At 46.0% G+C, this 22,469-nt stretch overlaps 3 protein-coding genes and 2 non-coding genes across 5 annotated transcripts in view; 2 read left to right on the forward strand and 3 right to left on the reverse strand.

Annotated features, from left to right (window-relative positions):
- Nucleotides 1-22,469, reverse strand: part of CTSB (cathepsin B) — a 131,641-nt gene that overhangs the window by 39,371 nt on the left and 69,801 nt on the right. The window lies entirely within an intron of this gene.
- LOC142601240 (gallinacin-12-like) lies at nucleotides 403-2,020 on the reverse strand. The gene is made up of 2 exons (XM_075750031.1): nucleotides 1,474-2,020; nucleotides 403-859 (listed from the first exon to the last, which is right to left on the reverse strand). The coding sequence occupies exons 1-2, from the start codon at nucleotides 1,604-1,606 to the stop codon at nucleotides 711-713; spliced, it is 282 nt and encodes a 93-aa protein (XP_075606146.1). The 5' UTR covers nucleotides 1,607-2,020; the 3' UTR covers nucleotides 403-710.
- LOC104643961 (gallinacin-11) lies at nucleotides 7,410-10,030 on the reverse strand. Its single transcript, XM_010313433.2, has 3 exons — nucleotides 9,973-10,030; nucleotides 8,902-9,030; nucleotides 7,410-7,872 (listed from the first exon to the last, which is right to left on the reverse strand). The coding sequence occupies exons 1-3, from the start codon at nucleotides 10,028-10,030 to the stop codon at nucleotides 7,745-7,747; spliced, it is 315 nt and encodes a 104-aa protein (XP_010311735.1). The 3' UTR covers nucleotides 7,410-7,744.
- TRNAW-CCA (transfer RNA tryptophan (anticodon CCA)) lies at nucleotides 21,144-21,215 on the forward strand. Its single transcript has one exon. It is a non-coding gene; the product is annotated as a tRNA-Trp (tRNA).
- Nucleotides 22,235-22,307, forward strand: TRNAR-ACG (transfer RNA arginine (anticodon ACG)). The gene has a single exon. It is a non-coding gene; the product is annotated as a tRNA-Arg (tRNA).

The following is a 22,469-nucleotide window of genomic DNA, read 5'->3' on the forward strand; positions in this document are numbered from 1 at the left end:
CACGTTCCTGCTATGAACCCCATGAGCAAAGGGGTCTGTATGCGTGCGGGGAATCCCTGCTCCTTTTCTGTGCCTTATTTCTCTGGCCAGCCCTTCCCAGTGCCTGTAAGAACTTGGCACAGCCTGGAAATGAAAAGTAGCATGAGGTTTGCCTAAGAAACACAGGGATTTATGTCAAAACGGATAGTTTTTGTACCAAAAGCGATGGAAAAAAGGCTGCCCCCATTGCAACTGTTTTCTCTGGGAAGGGAAATAATGAGAGAGCCACTCTGCTCTGCTGGGAAGGTGTGGGCTCCTGTGTTCACTCCTGGTTAGTGGGAGAGCATGCATCCCACCACCGGCAGCTTTGCTGAGTGTCAGCAGGAGTCACAGACGGGCGCTTGCTGTTCTGTTAAACTTCAGGTTTATTGCTTTCAGGTAAGAAGAAAGGCAATTTCTCACTTGTGTGTGACAGGTAACAACCAGATGTCAAAAGGGTCAATATACAGTCTGGGTGGCCCCAATTTCTTCTTGTCACAGTATTACCTAGAAAGTCACAGCGAAAGCAAAAAGCAACGTGTTCAGAAGTTCACGAGTGAATCCACAGCAATGTTCTCCCAGGGGAGCAACAGTCACAGAAAGACGTAACATTTCCTTCCCAACAGCAGCTCGTTCCTTGTTAGTGGAGCCTGCAGCCCTCCACGTGCTTCAGTTTGCTCCTTTGGAAATCTTCAGCTCTTTGCAGTAGTGGGTGATAAACTTTTACAACAGAGAATGATGGGTTCGAAGCAGTACCTAGCCAGATATTCACCAGAAATGCAGTTTCCGACTCGGCACAAGCCCCCTTCATGGTTACAGCTGTCTGGTCCATGAGCATCTCCTGTAAAAGAAGCACCAAGCTGGTGGGTAAAATGTGTGGGGCTTCCTCTGGCACCATGTGCCCGACCAGCCAAGCCAGCACTGCGAGTGTGCACGGATCCTGGGCACGCATGGCTGCAAAGAGCACACCCGGGATCCCTGTCCCAAAGGACAGCTTCAAACATCTGTGTTAAAAAAAAAAAACAAGTTCCAGAGCCAACCTCACTCAAGGAACATTTTATCATCCGGTTGTTTTTTCAGGACATTGGCAAAGACCGAGCACGGGAGGTCAGAGCCGTTGTCCTCACCCTACCAAGGAGGCAACTGCAGCCTGAGAAAAGGCAGAAACATTTTCCCAGAGCACAGGACATCTCCTCTCGGGCTTCTCCAACCAGTCTGCTCCTGCAAAGGCAGTGAGGTGCCTCATTTTCACAGCTTCTTCCCTGCTCATTTTTGCATTACCCCAAGGGATTAAATCATGCATTTTACCACAGTACCTCACCCACTATCTCATCCAGAAACCTAAGGACACCTTTCCTCAGTACCTAAAATATTTTGACTTGATTTCACAGGCAGGAAAGATTATCCCTGTTCCCAGATACCTCTGTTTACCACCCTCGGCCTTCCTGGTCTTACCGTGACCGGTCAGGGTGATGAAGATTAAAATGAACCAAAGGATCCCCATTGCTTTGGTTCTGCTGGAAAATCGCAGGGCTGGGTGTGAGATTTTGCAGAAGCCTCTGCGTGCTGCTGGCATGCTGGATGGCATCCGTGAAGAGGGAGGGAGTAGGCAGGAGTTAATTATATTCCAGTCTCAGGAGTAACATTTGCTGCTGAGAAACCCTCCGTGTCGTTCTGACCCAGTGCTGCAGCTCCAAACAATGTCGACTTGCTTCATGTTCGCTGGTTATCGGCTTCCCCGATTCGTCTCCCCGGCAGTTGGCATTTTTGGCTTGGTAGATTGCCAGCTGCAGGCAGCTTGGTGGAAAAAGAGGCTCAGGGGGATCCTCTGCCCTTCACCTACAGCCACCAAAGTCCCCGGGGAAGTGATGGGTGGGAGGGTGGCAACCAGCAAGGAAAGACTCCTGAGGAGCTGCAAGGAGGAGAACCGTGCAGGCTAGGAGTGATTCATTTTTTATCTGAGCTCGTGTGAATATTTTCTTCAGCTGAAACCTGGGTGTGATTTTTTCCTGCCAGAAAGGCCATTCCAGCTTTGGCTTCTGAGGAATTTGGGAGGCTTCATTCCTGAGCATGATGAGCACATAGCACTGGTGGAGGAGGTAGCTGGTTAGCTCAGCAATGCACCACTTGGTGATAATTATGTGATAGATATGCAGCTCTTGCTGTAAAATCAGCCTGTGATATTGCAGCTACCCTCGCCTGGCTGCTGCCCCTGCATAGTCCTGATGTTTGCTGTCCCTTCAGCTGTGTTATTATAACTGTTTGTGTGAATACATCCTAAACCGGATAGTTGAAAGATCAAGATTAAAAATTCCCTTCTCCCTATGAAAATGTAGTTTGGATGCACTTGATAGAGTCAAAGTTTGCTGTCCTGGATCAGCAGGCATGAAGAGCTTGATTTATGTCACTTGAGATGACACTAGGCATTGTGGATTTATGCATGAGTGGCAGTCAGAGACAAGACACTCTGGAAGCCCAGAATGATACCCTGGGTCATCTCAAGGGACACCAATGTCCAGCTGTGGGCAACTGAGTCTGGCCCTAAAGCCAAGAAGGACAAAAGACAGATTTTGTCTGTCTCTAGGCTCAGATGGGTGAAAGCATCTTATTCACAGGCTGATCAGTCCTGATCTAGGGCAGTCAGGTGCTGGCAAACCCTTCATTTTCCTTGTCCACTTAATATTCTGATTACTCCATTTCTCCATGGTCATCTCTGGACCAGAAATAGGTCCAACCACCCTCTTGGAATGAGAACTAGTCCCTTAGGAGTGGGACTGTTCCCTTGGAGCTAGAGCAAGGAGCTGGTCTGGGACTTTACACCACTGTTTGAACACTGTAGTGTTTGGACTTGCCCCTCTGGGCTATGTGGTGGGCAAACGTGCAAGGCAGGTCTGGCAAAAGAGCTGGAAGCTGTGGACCATTTCATGCTAGAGAGATACTGATCTTGGAGGAACAGCAGAGCCAGCAGACTGCCTGCTGCAGTCTGATAATAATTTCCAGGTGGGCCTGCTCAGGTTTGGAAAAGACAGAACTTTTCTACCTCCTCTCCCCAGGCTATTTTTTTTTTTTTTTGATGTATTACTTTTTCAGTCCATTTCCACTCCAACACAGGGAGGTGGGCTTGATTTTTCCCTGTAGCCCCTCCCAAGCGACATTACTCCCCTCTCCTCATCCTCTTCATGCCTTATAACTGATGACAATGCTTGTCTGGTCCTACTGTTGCTGTGTGAGGGTGAGATGTACCCTCTCTTGAAAGGGTTGTAGGACTGCCTGATGCTCCTTGCTCTCTCTGAGACTGGAAGGCGTGTGGTAGGCTAGGACCCTTCTCATGCTGTCCCAGATGCTGGTCCACTCAGGATTCAGGGAAGTGAAACAACCCCTGAGCTGGAAGAAAAGCTTTCTTGCCTGTGGCCCATGACAGTCTGTATCAGGTCAGCCTTGCAAAGAGAGTTTGGGGGGTCTTTCATGATCTAGAGTGGCAAAAGAAGGTGCACATCTGGCCATCTTTTGTGACTGAATCACAGGACAAGAGTTTGTACGGAAGGAGTAGGACATACTGCAGTCTTACCAAAAATGAACGCCTCACCTCTTTGCTTTTTACCTCTGTGAAATAATCATTGGCTTTTTGAGACAGCAGTTCCCAGAAGGGAGTTGTCCCACTGATAGCACACACATACCCACAGTTTGTTAGAATAAATTAAAAATCAGGTTTGAGGTGACCGCTACAGGTCTCTGGTCCACTCCCCTGCCTGGAGTGTGGCCATATTCAAAGCTGCATTCTCCCAAGGGCATGTATGCAATGGATTTACATACACTATACAGCCATGGATATCTAAGTACCATTGCTGTTAACAGCATCTTCTCTGTGTTCCCTGGGCCAGGCAGTGTGGACAACCTCATCACCACAGCGTGTGATTCTGCACGTGGCTTTCCACAAACAAGCACACAGCTGGTTCACTCCGGTATGGAAAAGGGGTGTAAATGGTTATGAATGCAGTACAGACAATCCAGTACCCAACATCTACATGCAAAGCAAGTGATGGACCAACGTGTTAGTACAGATGCACCTTTGTGTTAACTCCAGGGGCTACTAATGCTAAATTTTGTAACTGGACTGGGGAGAAACATTTTTTTTTTTTCATTAAAACACGGGCAGCAAAGGCAAGATACTCAGTACCAGGGTTTTGAGTGCAATAAGTCTATACTTACATGGATAAGCAAGATCCTTTCCACCTCTTTGGCAGTGTTGGGGTATACAGCTCAACAAGCCCATACTCCTGCCCTCAGATAACTCTGGTCCATGGAGAGCAGCCAGTGATGGTTGTGTGTGTCTTAGGAAGGCTGAAGGAACATGATGCTGGCTTTAAAACTACCTCATGACATAGCAGTCACTGGATGCACACCATCTGCAAATCTGAGTGCAGTCCTTTTCATTTGGCATTGACCCAGGATCTTCTGAGAAATGATAAATGCTTGACTGGACAGCTGCAGCTGCTGGGACCTTGTTGTCCACCAGTCCACGTGGCTGCTGAGCTGCGGATCTCCTTCACATCCCCAGGTCATTCCATGTTTTGGGTTTGCAATGTGTCTTTGCATCGGGGTGAATTGCTTTCAAGGGAGGGCTTTCATCCGTTGTTATGGTGACCTCAGTGAGTCCCTTGATGAGTTTCTTTGGGAACTGTGCAGACTGTGACTCTTTTCTGTGTGCTTTATCTACAGGGACACCCTCCACTAGACCAGATTGCCCAAAGCCCCATCCAACCTGGCCTTGAACACTTCCAGGGATGGGGCATCCACAGCTTCTCTGGGCAACTTGTTCCTGTACCTCACCACTCTCACAGTAAAGAATTTCTTTCTAACATCTAATCTAAATCGACCCTCCTTCAGTTTAAAGCCATTACCATTCGGATTCGATCATCCAAACTGTGAAATGCTTAGCGTATCCCTGGAAAGGTTTTGGTCCAGGCTATTTCTCTCCCAAACAATTGCCAAGTGTGTCTGGGATCAGCCCACCAGGCGGTCTGGATGTAGCCATCTGTTTCTGGAAGAGAAGAGAGGATGGACATGGCCAGATTATGATATTTGGCTTCAGGGCTAGAGAAGAGGCCCTGAGACTGCTCAGCTTGCTATAACAGTTGTAGCAGATACTGAATTGGCATGAAAATTTACTGAGTTTTCTGAGAGTGAGTTTTCAGTTTGGAAGATCTAAGGGTCAGAGAAGACTTGGGCTCTGTCCCCATCTTGCACTGACTGGCAGTATGATCCTGGGGTTTGAAGACATCAGGAAAACACAGGAATTTAGGGCTACACATGTGCCCAAATGTCTTGTAGAGGCAAGGGTACATCTGTCATCTGGTTATTTGTGTATCTGTGTCTGATTTGCAGATGATTTCCCTACTACCTTCCCTCTCATCTTCTGTCTGATCTAAACATGTTCATCAATCCAAATCTCTCCAAAACACTCTCCACCACCCCAAAAAAAGGAAGGAGACAGCCATAACCACAACAAAGACCACACTGACTATTTACTGGTGTAGATCATCCAGCTCCAGTGCCTCAGCCCAGCTCTGCTTGTACTACAAACACGACATAGCCTCAGAGACAGCTGGAACAACCCCAACACATGCTTTGGGTCAATAAAGTGCCTAAATGATGCAATTCATGTTGGGACTTCATCCTTGACATTTCTCAAAGGCTTCTCTGATGCTTGCACCTCTAGATTTTGAGTTGGATTTCTGTTGGGTAAAGACCACTGTGGGTGCAGACAAGGGGGAGTCAGTGTTGCTGTTACTTTGAAGCTCACTGAGAGTCTTTCTGTCTTAAAGACAGTGAAATGTGCAGATGCTGGGCAGTGGATGGCCAGACAGAAACACCTAGGCTATTAAGACTTAAATAATTTTTTTCCTGGATAATAACTTGCAATGGCACTAGGGACAGGTGGGGGGAGGAGGTCAGAGTAGCAAAGCAGAAGGAGCTTTGTGCCCAAAAATCCTTCTAGCAGGCATTTCTTTTAATGAAGAACTACTATGTTTTTCAAGCCCAGTCTAAAGTCTGAGGACAGTTCTCCAACAGGTGACTCCTCTGCCAACTCCAAATATCCCTCTCTCTCTGCAGCATTTTAGTGCCTGTTGATAATGGGTGGACATCTCATCTTTGCTGCAATAGTAATTGCTCCTGAGGCTGATGGACCAGCTATCCTGGTTGGGGCATGACCTGTAAATAGCTCAGCAGGGCACTCAGAGACACCACTACTGATTAATAAAATATCACTTAAATCCTGCTGCCCTGGAAAAGCCATGTAACTCATGGGGAGGAGTAGGCAATGTTCCTGTCTGGCATGGTGTGTGATGAGGGACATCTGGGTATCTGAATGCCTGAGTCAGTGGAGAGGTGGTTCCTGGCTCATTAAACTCTCCTCTTTCTCCAGACCATCAAGGATGTGTCAACAAGACACTTTTTCAAACTTGCATCGAGCTTTGCAAGAGCGACTTTTGTTTCAGGTCTGGATAAAGGCTTATGGGCTCAAACCCATCCAACTGTTCCAGCTGTGCCCGCTGGCCTTCTCTGTGTACAGACCTTGCTCTGCTCGTGTCATGCAACCATTAGAGTCATAGTGAAATGGTGGAGTGACCTGAGAGCAGCCTCTCACCTGCAAACTCCCTCTGTGCTTCACTTCTTTATTAGCCATTTCCTTCAACAAAAAAAGCTTAGTTGCCCTCAATCCTGTAAAGCATCCAAGTATAACAATGTGATGCTGGTAAGCAAGATCAGGCTAATCACGAAGACTGTAATAGAGACGTAGCTCTGCAAGCAGACGTTTCCTCTGATGACTCCCCCACAGCGCGACCTCTGGCATCGAGGTGAGGCAGAGAGCCAGGGACAGCACCTTCCTTCAGACATAGTCACTGTCAGTTTTCTCAAAAAAACCCTTATGAAATTAAGTAAAATTGGATTCTTCTACCCACTTCTGAACCAGACAAGCCATCTGCAGCATCGCTTCTCTTTCCACGACTTTCTGTTCACACTTATCCTTCTGAGACTTCTCCAGGAAGAGTTGCTGACATTAAAACCTCCTAAAATAATGCAGATCAAATGGTGTAGGCAGACCGTCAGCCTGGACTGGCATCTACTACGTAATGCTTATATATTTGTGGGTTTTTTCCTCCCTTGAGATTTTTTTTTCCCTGTTACATAAATTGCCCTCCCTCTTCTCTAGCAAAAAATACAAAGGGCAGACAACAATCAAAGCCAAAATGCTTAAAAAAATTCTCAAATAATTTCTAAACCTTTCTTTCCCTTTAGTACTCCATCCTGGGTAAAAAATGTGGATTCAGGAAGAGTTCTGCTGTTTCCAGCTGCAAGCCACACGTGCCTGCCTGATTTGTGACGGACTGATGGATGGAAGGAAGGAAGGAAGAAAAGAGAGGGAGATGAGGTTTGGATTATGAGGGGATGTGGTTTCCAAGGACATTACAGCAATGTTTCTGTGGATTTCTGTGTGCAGGTGTACTAGAGAGACATTCTGCCTCTTTCCATACATATCCGACTGTTGCATCTGTTTATTTAGTATTGCCTTTGTTATATAAAGAAACATGCCACCTCTAGTTAATTATGCACTTTGCACGTCAAGAAAACCAGACATCTTCTTTACAACATTAGGAAGAAAACTTGTTTGTTTTCTTGTCCATGGATTTCTGTGGTTTTCTGCAATCCTGTGAGGTCTTTATTACACTTCTGTGCAGCACTTCCATCCTCTGCGAGGGCAAAGTCCCACTTGTTCTTGCAGACATTTGATTTGTGGAGGTACGCAATGACCCCCCTCGTCTTGACAGGTATGGAAGTTTGATGTTGTGTCTGCAATGAAAAGGATTTAAGTCAAAACAGAAAACATTACATCCCCATCTGAACCAACTCATACGTGGAAAGTGTCATGAAGTTCTAGTTACTGTGTCTCCAAAAGCAAGGACAAAAAGAAGGACTATGGGGGTCATCAGAACACTTCTATAAACAGAGGGATTTGCGATCCATCAACTTGGAAAAGAAACAACTGAAGGAGGGATATTGTAAAGGTATGAAGAACGTGGATGCAGAATGACTACATTTCATTTGCAGTATAGAAGTAGGTGGTACTGAATAAAATTCTGAAGGAAGAGGGTTTAAAACAAACAAAAGGAATTCCTAATTTAAGGGGGGGGGGGGGGGGAATCCAATGAAGACTTTTAAACAAAAAAGTGCTTAAACCTAAAAGTCCTGAGCTGCAAATTCATGAAAGACAGGTGAATATATAAGGGAGTGTAATTATATGGTTGTGGTGTTTATTTATAGTCATTTTACACACACATTGTGTATAGAAACATTCATTTCTGGCCACGGACAGATACAGGATGCCGGATCAGATGAACCTTAGGTCTGATTAGCACGGTTGGCTGTAAAGCATGTATTGACTTAATGATATACGTTGACTATTGAGGAGCTCCAAAAACAAGCAACTCCAGAAAGGATTAGATAAATTTACAGGGAAGAGGTCAGCCGGCATGTATGAAACATAGCACTGTGGATGCAGTCAGGAGTTCCCCAACAGATCATTATAGGAAGATATATCAAGGAAGGAGGACTCTGTGTAGGGTACAATTTTTGTTTTCTTTCCCCAGGCATCTGTTCTGTTGGAGATAGGACATCGGGCTACTTGGTATTTGGCCAGCCCAAAATGACAATTCTGTCCCTGTGCTCCATGCTGCCACTAATGGAAGAACAGCCAGGTCCATCTTTGTAGATGAGACGAGGTGGCTTAGGCCATTTAGAGACAGAGCAAGAGAGCATTTTTCTGACTTCAGTAATCTCCTCTCCAAATGTTGCCTGCCTGGGCAGGGTTTCCACACGTACCTATGCAGCAGGTTTTCTGGCGCCGAGAGCAAGTTCCAAACGCCGCAAACGGCTCTGGGCAGGATTTTGAATGGAAGCAGAAACCATGGTATCCAACACAACGTAAGGTGTCTTTGGGCAAGCTGAGACCTACAGGAAGAATGGCATTCCCACCTGTGCTGCAGGATCAGTCCATTTCTCGTGGTCTTCCTCCTGCTGAAACCCCATGGACCCCAATTAGGGGTCTGATACAAATACCCCCAAAGTCCAAGGCAGCTATTCAAGAAGTTTTGGGACCTCACAGGACTCCAAGGAAGGCCTTTGTATAACTAGAGAAAAATGTAGCTGTTGATGACAAGTTTTTGAACATACCCTGGTCATGCATCTTGTAGTGGGTAGGGACAGCACAGCCTTTGGATGCTTCTAAGCTCTAGGGCTGCAATGCTGCAGGCTGGCCATGCAAGGGACAGCATGGTGCTCGCATGCCCTGAGATGTATCTATGACTTAAAAACAATCAAAAGCTGGGATCTAGCCCAGTTAACAGGGACAAGAGGTTTGCCCAGTTCCTTCCTTCTTTGAAAGACTTACTCCAGGGTGGGCAGTTTCATTAATCCTGAAGAAAAGCTAGGCTAAAAGCACAATCAGTAAATGAGTCAGTGCAGCAGAAGGGCTGAGGAAGAGGAACCAGCATATTCAGAGAGCTTAAGTAAATTTCACTGGTGTCGTTCAACTTGAGTAATACAAGGGAACGCCTCTGCCGCTCTTCTACCGTACACAGAGGAGAAAATTTATGACCCTGGGGTAAGAAGAGGCAGATGATTTCCATGGTAACATCTTCCAATAGTGCCACAAAGTGGCATAAAGAGACTTTAGAGCTAGAAGGAGCCAACACCTGCTAGTGGCTTCTGTGGGGAGGTTCTTGTTTGACATCTGGTCACCATAGGTTCATTTTTCACTTCTGCTTCTAGGCTGAGAAATAGGGAACAGTTATAATGAAAGGAGCTGAAGAGCATGGAGGAGTACAGTCTGCACCACCGCCAAACTAGTTGTGCCTCCTACACAGGCAGACAGGCGTGGGTCTTGGCCCTTACCTGGAGCAACCTGGAGGAGGAGGAGGAGGAGAAGAGCCATGAGGCAGAAGAGCTTCATGGTGGAAGGTCTCAGCTGCAGCGTGGAGATGGCCACAATGCCAGAACCTTTGAGCAGGGGAGGAGGGAGCATTCTTACTTTTATAGGGGTGTGGGAGGAGAGCTGTCTGTCCAGGGGACCTTGGCAGTGGTCAGTGTGGAAGGCAATGAGTACAGCTTGACCGCCGCACACGGCTAAACCCGAACAATGGCAGAGGGTCACAAAAGCAAGCAGAGAGGTAACTATACCTCCCCACACGGCCACTGGGAAGGCTGCTTCTTAATACCAACCCACCTGGAGAGCTTCATTACTTGTTAACTTCAAAACTCAAGGTGGTTGGTAATGGACCACCCAGAGAAAATTAGCCATTGTTTTGGTGGGAGAGAGGTGCCTGGGAATGCTGTTGGTGATGGTGATGATGATGATGACTATAGCAGAAGGTCCAAGGTGCTGCTGCAACGTTTGCAGTCTCCATTCATCAATGCAAATAAATGATTTTTTCTGCATCATTTTCCTAACTGAAAAAGAACATTTGAACCAACTAAACAATCAATTTTATTTCTAAAAATATTAGTTGGTTGTATTATTGACTCAATTCAATTGCTCAAATGTGTAGGTCTAATTCCTGTGAGCTGCCCTAGGGTATCCCAAGAATCTCATGGGACTACCCAGTAAGACATAGGACCTCTGAGACAATCTGCATATGACTAGAGGGGCAAATGGATGGCCATGTGTATGGCCTAACTTATTTAAAATGGCACTGGACACTCATGTGTGGTCAACTGATTGAAGCTCAATGGTGATGGTCAGCACTAGACTCAGATACTGAGATGTAAGCACCTACAATGCATGTGGCCGCATGGGAGTGAGATGTTTAACTAGTGGTTCCAGGACTCAAATCACTTATTTAGCTATGGTGGGACCTTAGAAGCCAACACACATGAAGAAACCTGCACTGTAGATACTTGTACTTAGCTGGCCAAGTCCATAACTAAGGGCATCTATTGTCATTAAAGATAACTCGGGGATCCCATCTGGCCTCCAGCTGCTGCTCCGTGAGGGTGCAGATCGCCCATAGCTCCTGCAGGATATCTGCCAGCCCCCAGCAGACATTGAGGTTTCTAATGCCACGGGGCCTCTCAAATGGCTGTTGTAGTCTCTATGTGTGGGCAGCTGGGTCAATTCCTAAATGTTTTTCTTAATTGTTAACTTCTGGTTGTGGTCATTTTGTAGGAAAAAAAAAAAAAAAGAAAAAAGAAAAAAAGAGAAGGTTATAGAATCATTTGTAAGGTCCTGCTTTGTGATGCAGTGATCAAAAATTTTAATACAAAATAAAGCACTTCTGGTAGCAAGGAATCCTGTCCCCAAACACCACTGTGCTCTCTACACCCCTCCATGGAAACCTGAGGTACTGGCCCTACTCTGGTAGATGCATGATTTTTTTTATACCGCATACAACAGGTTAAAGGAGATAAAATGAACATTTTTTTTTTTTCTTTAGTACTCCATAGTTTGAAAAGGAGCACTAATGGATTTAAGTACCCCAGGGGAGAACAGAACTGGAGCTAGGTCTCACATATCCAAGCTACAGAGCTGTCGGACAAAAAAAGTCCTCTTACCCAGCAGTGTTGTATGAAACAGCCCTGAAAAGTCTTTCTTCCACATGAATTGTTGCAGTGAATGCAAGCTGCATCTACCAACTTGCCTTGGTCTAACAAAATCCAAATTTATTTCTAGAGAGCAAGCCTACCCCTGATTTTCATACTTGGATATCTGGTTTCATGTATCTGAGTATGTATGGATTTAGATACCCAGGGGGTTTAGGTTTTTTCCCTTTTGAGAGACTTATCTGAGAAGCCACATTGAAACTTCTGGTAAGGTGAAGTGTAGAAGATATTTTTTTTTTCCAAACTCTTAATCTTATATATTAATCAAATTTGTTAAATCATCCACATAATTGTCTTCAGAGTATTTAATGAACGTTATGTATGTATTTTTTTTCTCAGTCCTTATGACAAATATGAGTTACAGCAGAAGCTTAATAAAATATTCATTAACAAAATGAAATCTTAATAAAATATGAATCCTCCTCCTTTGTATGAGATACAGGAATCTGGCACACTGACAGAACAACATGTCTTAATTTGTTATATTTTTAGTGGCTAAAATTGGATTTTTTCCCTTTAAACCAAGTTGTTGCATCTAGCAGTGTGAGAAGTTAACTCCAAAAGGAAAACAGGGAAAGCATATACTCAACATCAAAAATAGAAGAAAAATCCTTTTATTGAAGAATCATTAATGAGCCTACATTAAAGAGCAGAGATATCATTGAAGCTAAGAACACACCTCCTTTTTCTTTATTCTTTGAGTACATAGGATATTCCTGGGTATTTCTTACAACATCTGTATTTGTTACAGCAGCTTCTAATCAGATACTCATTGATGTGACAGTAGTATCTGCAGCTTCCTCTAGGACTACACCAGAAAGTGTCCAAGATGTCCCACGTCCTGCTGCCTGCACACAGAAAACATGTTGTACTCTGGTAAGGATAGGTACAAAATGTTATCAGACCTCTAGGTTTGTGGTTAGGTCCCTGTGAGTAATCTACAGCCTGTGTTGTATGCATAGCTGAACTTCTGCGTGACGCATCGAGCTGGAAAACAGAAAGGGGGTTGATTTGGGCTGGAGTGAACTGGGACTTCTCCAAGTTACTGCTGTGAAATTGCCATTGGAAAAAAAAAATAAATTACATTTCACTTAATGTGAAAACTAACGTTCATACTGAAATGAAACTTTTTGTCCTGTGCATGTGTAAGACACAAAGGAAGTAAGTGTTAGGTCTTTAGAAACCCCTCCATGAAGTGGTGCTGCCTTAGTTTAATCCAGGCTTTGAAGCAGCAGAAAGAACCAAACTCCATCCTGTCTTTTGTATATAGAAACTAGCTGAGGAACAGTCAGCATCTCCAACTGAAATGTCACCCACACTGGGTGGGGTGTAATGTAGGTAATGAAAGGGGAAGGAGGGATCCTAAATCAACGTAGACTACAAACATCTCTAGAAGCGCTTTTCCATGCCAATGGTGTGTATGTGTGAAAAATGTCTTTTCTCATTTCAAGTGGAATAAAAGTGTCTCTCACAGGAGAGACAGGGAAGCTTTGCGGCATCAGTTGAGTCTCTGAGACAGTGGTGGAAGAGGGGAAGGAAAACCCGTTCTTTCCCAGGAGGAGAGGTCTATGAAGGGATCAGTCCTGTAGAAATCCATCTGCCTGCACTGGTAGAGAGGAGGTCCACCTTGCCATGCCATTGCTTTAGGATCCCTGGTAATTGCCACCAAGGACCCTGCTAATAACCCCTCTGTCAGATCGGGGACTCTGGAAAAACCATCTTCCCCTCAGCAGCAGATGACGAGGGGCACACGTAGGTACAGAGTCATGATGGGCTGCCAGCAGTATCACAGAGCATCATCTACAGAGATGTATGGAGATATTGAAGGCAACTGCATGCACCACCTTGGATGTATGGGAGCAACCTCCCAACTCTTTTCCTGGGGCTTTGACTTCGCTTTCCTTCAGCTCTTCTCTCTCTTCTGCACCCTTGACCTTCTGAATCCAAATCTACCATCCTTCTAACTCATCCCCTAAACCACCAGAAACACAGCCCAAATCCTGTGCCCTGTACCTGGTCTACCCTCCTCTCTTCCCACCTACCACGCCGCATGCTTCCTACCCTGCAAGCCTAATCTGCCTTGGACCCTGATCTCCAGGCTGCAGTTGAAAGTACAGATCTCGTCAGTGGCTAGGTAACTGGATCTCCAGGACGCTGCACTTGCTTATTTTGCTTTCAAACACCTTGGAAAATATCCAGATGGTTAGTTAACCCATTCAGGTCAAGCCAGCACAAACCACGGGTTATTTCCCATCTCCACTCTTACATCACGCAGAGCAAGCATCTGAATATTAAAGAACTAGGAAGAACTTAGACCGCAGAGGTAAAGTAACAGGCTATGAAGGAAATCTGTGCAGATGAATTAAGGTTCCTCTCACATGATTTCAGTTTGAACGGCTTGTTATTTTATGGAAAACATACGTATCAGTCAAAATGCATCAACCTGCACTTCTGCAGAGCTCATTGGGTTTCAAAATGTATTTAAATAAAAGCACGTGGGAATTGCCAGAAAGTCTTCTGAGAGCTGAGTCAGTTTGTCCCACTGCTCTCCCACACTTCAGTTCCTCAAATGCCATACTCCAAGAACAAGCTGTTATGGCAATCTAGAGCTAGCCAGCTTGGTTTGTGCTTGGGCTGCCAGGACTTCATTTCCATGGAATATAATGTATTATAAAAAAAAATGCCATTTTTCTACTTAAAAAGTAAGATGTTGCCATCTTAGAAGCAGTCAGCACTGTGGGTTTCTGTACCTATTGTCTGAAGCCATTCTTCAACCCCCAGGTGCTCATGCTGTTCTCTTACACAAATCAAATGCTTTAGGGATGCCCATAAACTAGAAATGAGTATTTATCCATGCACTGACCAGGGACCCCTGAGGAAATGCTTTGTCACTTTTCTGGCTTTGCAAGGATAGTTTGAAAAACAAAAAGGATTTTTTTTTTTCTTCACAGCACCTTTCAAAATAAAATTATTTGCTATGTTTATGGCTGGGATGCCCATTACCCCTTATTGCTTTCTCTTGGGAACCATGTTGCATCACAGGACATACCACAGGGTCATACATGAGGTGCAGACTATCACAGTTTGCAGATATCATGAGCAGCACCCTCGGTTTTGCAGGTGTATAAAGAGCAGAGTACAAGTGAGATTCATGACAGTTTTCATAAGGATATGTCCGTACAGTGTTTGAATTGTGCTACCAACAGTCACACTGAAATGGTAGCTGACAGCACAGGTTCTCCTTCGGAGCAGACGAAACCAGTGTCACTTGAGCCTGTTTCTATAAGTGATATTTATTGATGTTGTTCTGACCCAGTGGCCTTGATATCAACAATATAAACCTTCCCCTTAGTCAATGTGCATTGTTCTCTGACTTTGTGGTTTCCTAGTTAGCTTTTCATTGCAAAGTTGGAGGCTCCATTGAGTCTCCTGGGCAGTCATGTGGCAGGAGAGCTGTTTATGTCCATTTTCAGGCACTCCAGGGAAATGGATGAAACAAAGACCTTGACAAGAAAACTTCAGTTGGCTCAGGTTCCTACTGAAGCCAAGGGAAATACCTCAGCTCTCAGACAGGATTTGACATTGTACTTTGTCAGAGTGGAGCAGGAACTGAGCTTTCTAGTTCTGCAAAGTTATTTTTAAAATTGAAAAAAAAAAAAAAAAAGGTCCTATTCTCTTTAATGAGGGACTGGAAATGTTGGCTTTTTTTTTTCACTGAAGCGAAGGACACACGCAAAAGCTCAAGTGTGTTAATAACCTGATAGAGGAGAAGTGCTTGTCCAACAATCTTACATTCAAAATGCGTCCCTATCATTTCCAGCCATTGCACATGAATGGCCTCACTGTCAGGCTGTAAGTGTTTGTACAATCACAATCCCTTTCAAAGTATGATCAGGAATTTTATCCCAGAAAAAAAATCTTTGGATTTGGAGTGCCATCTGATGCCTCTCCATTTGCTCTTGTTTGTTGTCCCCCTCATCTCCCAGGTTATTCCAGGTAAGAGACAAGATTTATACGGATCACAGAAGAAATACGTACACATGGGGAAAGCTCTGCCCCTTGCCTAATGATCAGCTCTGCAGCTGATCTACAACTGGGGCTGGAGAAAGTCACCAACCCTCCATAGAGTCAATAGCTTCCTCACACTCAGTGTTGCAGTGGTCACAGGAAAGGCTGGTTCCCAGTTCATCCAGTTTAACCAGCAGACAGGACTGCTGGAGACTTTTTCATGCATTTCCATGCAGGGTCTGAAAATGCAACTGCAGAATTCTGAGCGGGGTTGGTTTAATCACTATTTTAGTCATTAGCATTATTAAGATGAATCACCCATGATTTGGGATCTTCTGTTTTGTGGCTTTGGGTGGAGTATGTCTCACATTAGACACATGAAAATTACAAGTGGGGTTCCCGTCTCCTACTTGAGATGTCTACAGTTTCAAGCCTGCATTGGAGCCAGTCAGGGACCCAGTGTCACTTCTACAATGTGATATTCTGGCAGGCTCACCCAGTACTTGCTTCTCTCCATTGACTATGAAGGAAATGCAGAAGACTTATTCAGATGGAGGCATCTGTACTGTCAACCTCCAAAAGAGGTGGGATGAAACCCATCCCAGCTGTCTAACCTAACATCATCTTCTAGTTTTCCCTTGGAGTCAATGGAGACACAAGGACTTCTGGAGGAGACTTCAACGCTGTCTTGAGGTATGTGTCTAAGGTGAGTGAGATAGGCAGGCTTTGGAAGATGGTTGTTTCTTAATCTGGGGAATAGAGATAAACCCTTTAGAGATCTTTCTGCCGTGGAGCAGATCTTACCAATCCTGACTTCCACAGCGATATAAAATGCCCATATAGTAGCATCCCTAGCCACCTCACCCAGTTATATTAGCTAATTTAACAATAGCCTGAAAAATGTACTCTATGGGTATCAATCCCACCAGGAGCATCACCTCTTCTGATGGGGGCATAGGAAGCAATGAGGTGTTTACAGGTATTTCCAGAAGATGCTTGCATTCCTGCTGCAGTTGGTGGGGAAGCGTGTAGCAGTTATCAATACAGGATGAAAACCAGGTGACACAATGGATTGACTTCTCTTAAAGTTGCAGAGGGTCTGGCCACAGAAGAGTCCTCCAGTGCTGCAGTGAGCTCCTCTGTCATGGACCTGACAGCCATAGACTTCTTCACCAGGCAGTTCTCACCTTGAAATCACTGTGATGGTTCCTGAGAAGTGTCTGCCAGGTGAAATCATTGTAGCTACATGTCCTGGAGTAGGGATATGCTGAAGAAGATGTAGATCCATCTGAGTAGCAGACAGCAATGAGGGAGAAGCTTCTACTGTCATGTGAAATGTCTGTTCTCTCAGTAGATTCAGAAAACTATGACTCTTTCTGTCCAGAGAGGCTGTGGAGTCTCCTTCTCTGGAGAGATTCAAAACCCGCATGGACACGATCCTGTGCGACCTGCTCGAGGTGATCCTGCTTTAGCAGGGGGTTGGACTAGATGATCTCCAGAGGTCCCTTCCAAACCCTGCCGTTCTGTGATTCTGTGATTCCCTGGGACTCATATCACTTTGAGAAAGTGTGGAAGGGGAGTATACATGAGAAGGGAGGGCTTCTCTTTCATTTTGAAGTTTTCAGTCAATGAGCCTGGGCTAGCTCTGAAGCAACCTGGGACACTAAAATTATGGGAAACATCTGCTTTCCTCAAGGGCTTATACAGATTGGCATTATGGCAATGTAAATCAACAGTGTAAATGATTGTGGTTGGTTTGCAGTGTTCCTCAAACTAGCTGAAAAACTGACCTTATTTATAACATTGTAAGGAGTTGGATATTGGGGGGGTGATGCAGTGTTCTGCTGAGAAATTTGAAAATTTCAGTATTCTATCAAACTGATATCATACAGACATTGACATATTCTGCTTAAAAATAAAAATGAATACAGAAAAGACAAGTGTCCAGAAGTATCTCCTGCACCTTTCAAGCCATTTTTACATATTTAAGTGATGTATCAACTATCTAACATGCAAATATACTTGTGTGGAGACACCTACCTTATTTGTCCAAATCTTTCAGCTTATTCCCACCCTCAGGCAGGATTCAGTTGCCTGAACATAATATCACTATAGCATCCAAGATATATGCATGGGACAGGGGTCTATAGGATACTCAGGTGCTTCTGGAGAGGCAAATGTAGACCAGCGCATCCCTAGATGTCTGAATTTAGGCAGTTGAATCTCTCCATTATATCATGCAGTTGGAAATTAAGCAAGTACCCAAGTGGGATAGATGAGGAGAGATGCTGCTGTGAGGTGGTCAGTGGGGAGCAGGCAGCTGGTAAAGCTCCTTATGGCCACATCTATGGTTATGGCTTCATCTGAGGTTGCACTTCTAGAAAACTGTGGGCAGATGGGGTTAGATTAATAAATGAATAACAAAAAAACAAAAGCAAACAAACAAACAAAAAAAGTGGAGAAAGAATTGTTTTTCCAGGAAGGAAACAAGCTGAATTTCCAGCCTGGCCTAGGGATGGGTGGTCCTTCAGTGAGCAAAACGTATCTCCAGCCTGGCTTTGCAGCTTGAGGAGCCCATGAGCTGGTTCCTGGCTCCCTCCTGTGGGGGGACATGCTGGCGGAAGAAGGGACAGCAGAGCCCTTCTTGAGGGCAGGGTTTGCTCAGATGGAAAGGGAGGTGCCTGCCTCTTTGCTCCATCTTCAGCATCGATAATTTACGGAATATATGCGTGACAATTATTATTAATACAGTTGGAGAGGAATGGTTTTGCTTTCAGACATCGAATTTTAGGGACTGGAGTTGCTCACATTCAGGATAAGTGTGTAACTACAAAGTTAACTTTTTTCTAAATTCATGTAATTTTATATCACTTGTATAACTTTTTAAACCTATAGTAATAATGGGAGCTCTGCTGCCTAGTGCACAGGTAGGCACTTCCCTTGTAGACACATTCAAGTTTCTAAAGCAGCATCCCACCCCAGGAGACCTTCCCCTAGCACTTCATACCTTGCTAATCAATGCTGCTTCGTACAGTCAGAGAGTAGTAACCACATGATGTCAGTTGCTTTTTAAAAAAATAAAACTCATTTTCAAAACCTTGAAAATGCAGGATTTCAGAGTCTTCTGCTGAGATTTCTTTCTTTCACAAGAGAAGAACGTTTCCATGTAGAAATGTACTCTACCACTAGCCCAGGTGAGAGCGCTGTGACTTGCTCCCAAACAATTATCCATAAATAGAAATCTAATAAAGTTCAGCAGCAGTCTTTCCCTCAAAATGAATATTGTGTCTCTCATGTATTTATACACAGTACATACAGATGATAGACAAGTAGCTCATTGGCTATGCAATTCAAGCAAACTGCCTTAAGCATAGCCAGATAACTATATTCACTGCAGAAAATAAATGCATCTATTACACTATCAATTATGCCATACCTCATTTGGGTGCTGTAATTTCTATTTGCATTTATGAACAACGTTCTCGATTTTTGTCCTCATTTCTCAAGGAATTTTCTGAAAGGGATCATTCTTAATAACAACAATAAATTCAGCATTGCATCACAAACTTGTATATATAAAATAGTTTATTTTCTTTGAAAGGAAAGACATATATATTAGTAGTGATGTCAGAGCTCTAACTCCAAGGTTTTTAATAGGAGCTCTGGGACAAACAGGAACTGAGTGCAAAGATGTCAGAATTTGTGACATAAGGCCAAAGGTAGGGCAGTGGGGAACAAGGTGGGATGAAATGGAGGTGGAGAAAAGCAAAGATGATTTGAGCAGAAAAAAACATGCTCTGAAAGAGAAAGGGAATGGGACAGATGGAGACACAGCCACCCTGCCTCTCTCCAGTCCACAGGAGGTTCAGATGAAATGGGACATTCGTGAATGAGGTGTAACAACTGTTTTTGAGAAAAATGCCTAATGGATTTCTGATAGAAAAATATCTTACTGCTGGCAGAATACATGACAGAGAAAGGGGATAAGTCGGAGCCAGGGCAAAACCCAAGGCCACTTTCCCACCACTTCCAGAAGGACACCAGAGCAATCTGACCCCCATCACCTCCACCGTGGCCAGGCTGTGGGCAGCACCAGGCTCAGCCAGACAGGACTCTCCTGGTGCTTTGTCCATTGCACCGCTGGCCCCAGCCCCCCACCCGTATTGTCCCCCCACCATGTCCCTGCCCCTGTCAACCTGGTACCCAGCAGACTTCCTCCAGCATGCTGGGTAGGCATGGAGTTGGAGAGGAAGAAGGAAGGTTTCACCTCCTCTCTGACACCCTTGTCCATAGCAACCATGCACTAACCACCCATGGGGAAAAGACTGGGCAGCCAGAGCTGGCGGCGGACCTTGCCTGCACTGTTGGTGGACCTTGCCTGCACTGGTGGGACATCCTCCCTTCCTTGCAGAAGGTCCAGCTGCCATTCCCAGCCAACACAGGGTTTCGGCTGGGGCAGGACATCAGGAGCTGTAGTATCCAGCTGTGACTGGACTGAGCCCATGGGCTGTCTGCTCTTAAAATTGTCCGCCACCATTTCTGGGTACATACCCAAAGCCAGCTTTGGGCTGTGTTGCAGGAAGGGACCTGGTCCCTTCCCTGTGATCTGCCCTGGGCTGCCTTTCTGCCTGCAGATCACCCCATCCCACCCTGCACGTTCATCCTCCAGCCTGGGCTCCTTTCTGCAGCCAGGCCATGGTCATTGCCTTCTCAGGTTGCCCCTTCCCCTCCATAACTACAGCTTTGCTGGGGGTTCCCCAGTGTGGTGGGTTGACCCAGGCTGGAGGCCAAGTGCCCACCAGAGCTGCTCTATCACTCCTCCTCCTTAGCTGGACAGGGGAGAAAAGGTATAATGAAAGGATAATGAAAGGATAACGAACGGCACACGGGTCCAGGATAAGGACAGGGAGAGATCACTCACCAATTATTGTCATGGGCAAAACAGACTGAACTTAGATGAATAAATTCATCTATCTTATTACCAAGCAAAACAGAATAGAGGAATAAGAAATAAAATCAAATCTTAGAACACCTCCCCCCACCCCTCCCATCTTCCCGGGTTCAACTTCACTCCCGGCTTCAACCTCCTCCCCCTCAGCAGCACAGGGGGATGGGGAATGGGGGTTACGGTCAGTTCATCACACGGTGTTTCTGCCGCTTCTTCATCCTCAGGGGGAGGACTCCTCTCATCGTTCCCCCGCTCCAGCCTGGGGTCCCTCCCACAGCAGACAATCCTTCATGACCTTCTCCAACGTGAGTCCTACCCACGGGCTACAGTCCTTCACCAACTGCTCCAGCGTGGGTCCCTCCCATGGGGTGCAGACCTTCAGGCACAAACTGCTCCAGCGTGGGTCCCCCCTGGGGTCACAAGTCCTGCCAACAAACCTGCTCCGGCATGGAGAGGACATCCCCACCGCCCAGGCTGGGGTCCAAGCCGGGGAGCTGCGTCCCTCCACCCCGACCTCGTGGCGCAAGGGCAGCGCGTCTGACTCCAGATCAGAAGGTTGTGTGTTCGAATCACACCGGGGTCAGCCTTGGGACACCGCTCACCACCCTTTCTATTGCCCTGCTTTTCTGGGGGGGCTGCTCTGCGTGAGGGGCAGGGCTCTGCAAGGCATTGCCCAACTCTAGGGGGGGCACCTCAGGAACGGCTGAGGGGGGAAAGGAGATGCCCAGAGCTTTCCTTCCAGCAGGGCTGGACGTTATGAATCACGATCGGAGGGGAGGCCAATGTTCAACGGGTGTTGTGGTGGCTCTCTGCTACAGCTGGCCTCATCAACAAGCTGAAGGAAGTGAAGTCTTCCTCACACAAGGGCAAGAAGCTCCACAGCTGGAGGCTCAGTGCCTCCTGGGGGACGTGGGCTTACCCGTGGCAATATTTGCCTGGCAGAGTAACGTGGGGTGGTACAGTCAGTCCGGGCAATTCTGGAAGGGATCTAGGACAATTATTCAGTGTGGGATTATGGAAACGGAGACAGGTTTCTGATGAAGAAGCAAGAGAAGTTTTTTCAAGAAGAGGAGTAAGGGGAAGGATTGGGGGAGCTCTAATCTGGTCAGCCTCACCAAAAAGCCCAGATGAAGACCGAGGAAGAAATACTCCTGAGAGCCATCCCCAAATGAAGGAAGGATGGAAGATGCTCATGTCCAAATGAAATGACTGGAAAGAGTGGCCATGGATTCACTAAAACCAGACCACTCTTGGCCAACACGGTAGGTTTCTTTGAAGAGACGACTTCCTCGGTGGTCAAGAGGAGACCAAGGAACATCATTTATCTTGACTACAATTTGATCTCTGACAAGGTCTCCCAGACCTGTCCCTGTAGCAGGACACAGAGACAGAGCGTCTAAGCCGAATCACAAGGCAGCCGGCCATGTGGTTGGAGCAGGGGGCCGAGGGGGCTGCGGTCAGCAGTTGGCAGTCCAGCTGATGTTCTTCACTGCTTGGTGTTGCATTGGATGGTGTTTGGTGTCTGTGTGATGGGCGCAGAGGATGTTCTACAGAAGGACGGCACGGGCAGCCTGCCAAGGGCCCTGGCGGAACCAGGGGCCGGGGCCAGTGGCGCAATGGACAACGCGCCTGACTACGGATCAGGAGACTGCAGGTTCGACTCCTGCCTGGCTCGACACTTTTAGCCTGGGGGGGGGGGGTTCCTCCTGCTCCCTCTGCGAGGTCCTGCCTTCTCCTGGACGTTGTCCATCCTCGGTGCCTTCTGCAGGGTGAAAGTGCTGGGCTCTCCTCTTCCCCTGCAGAATGGAAAAGTTCTTCTAGACCTTTCAGCAGAGCT

This window comes from Balearica regulorum, chromosome 3, assembly GCF_011004875.1.
Source record: "Balearica regulorum gibbericeps isolate bBalReg1 chromosome 3, bBalReg1.pri, whole genome shotgun sequence".
Taxonomy (NCBI): domain Eukaryota; kingdom Metazoa; phylum Chordata; class Aves; order Gruiformes; family Gruidae; genus Balearica; species Balearica regulorum.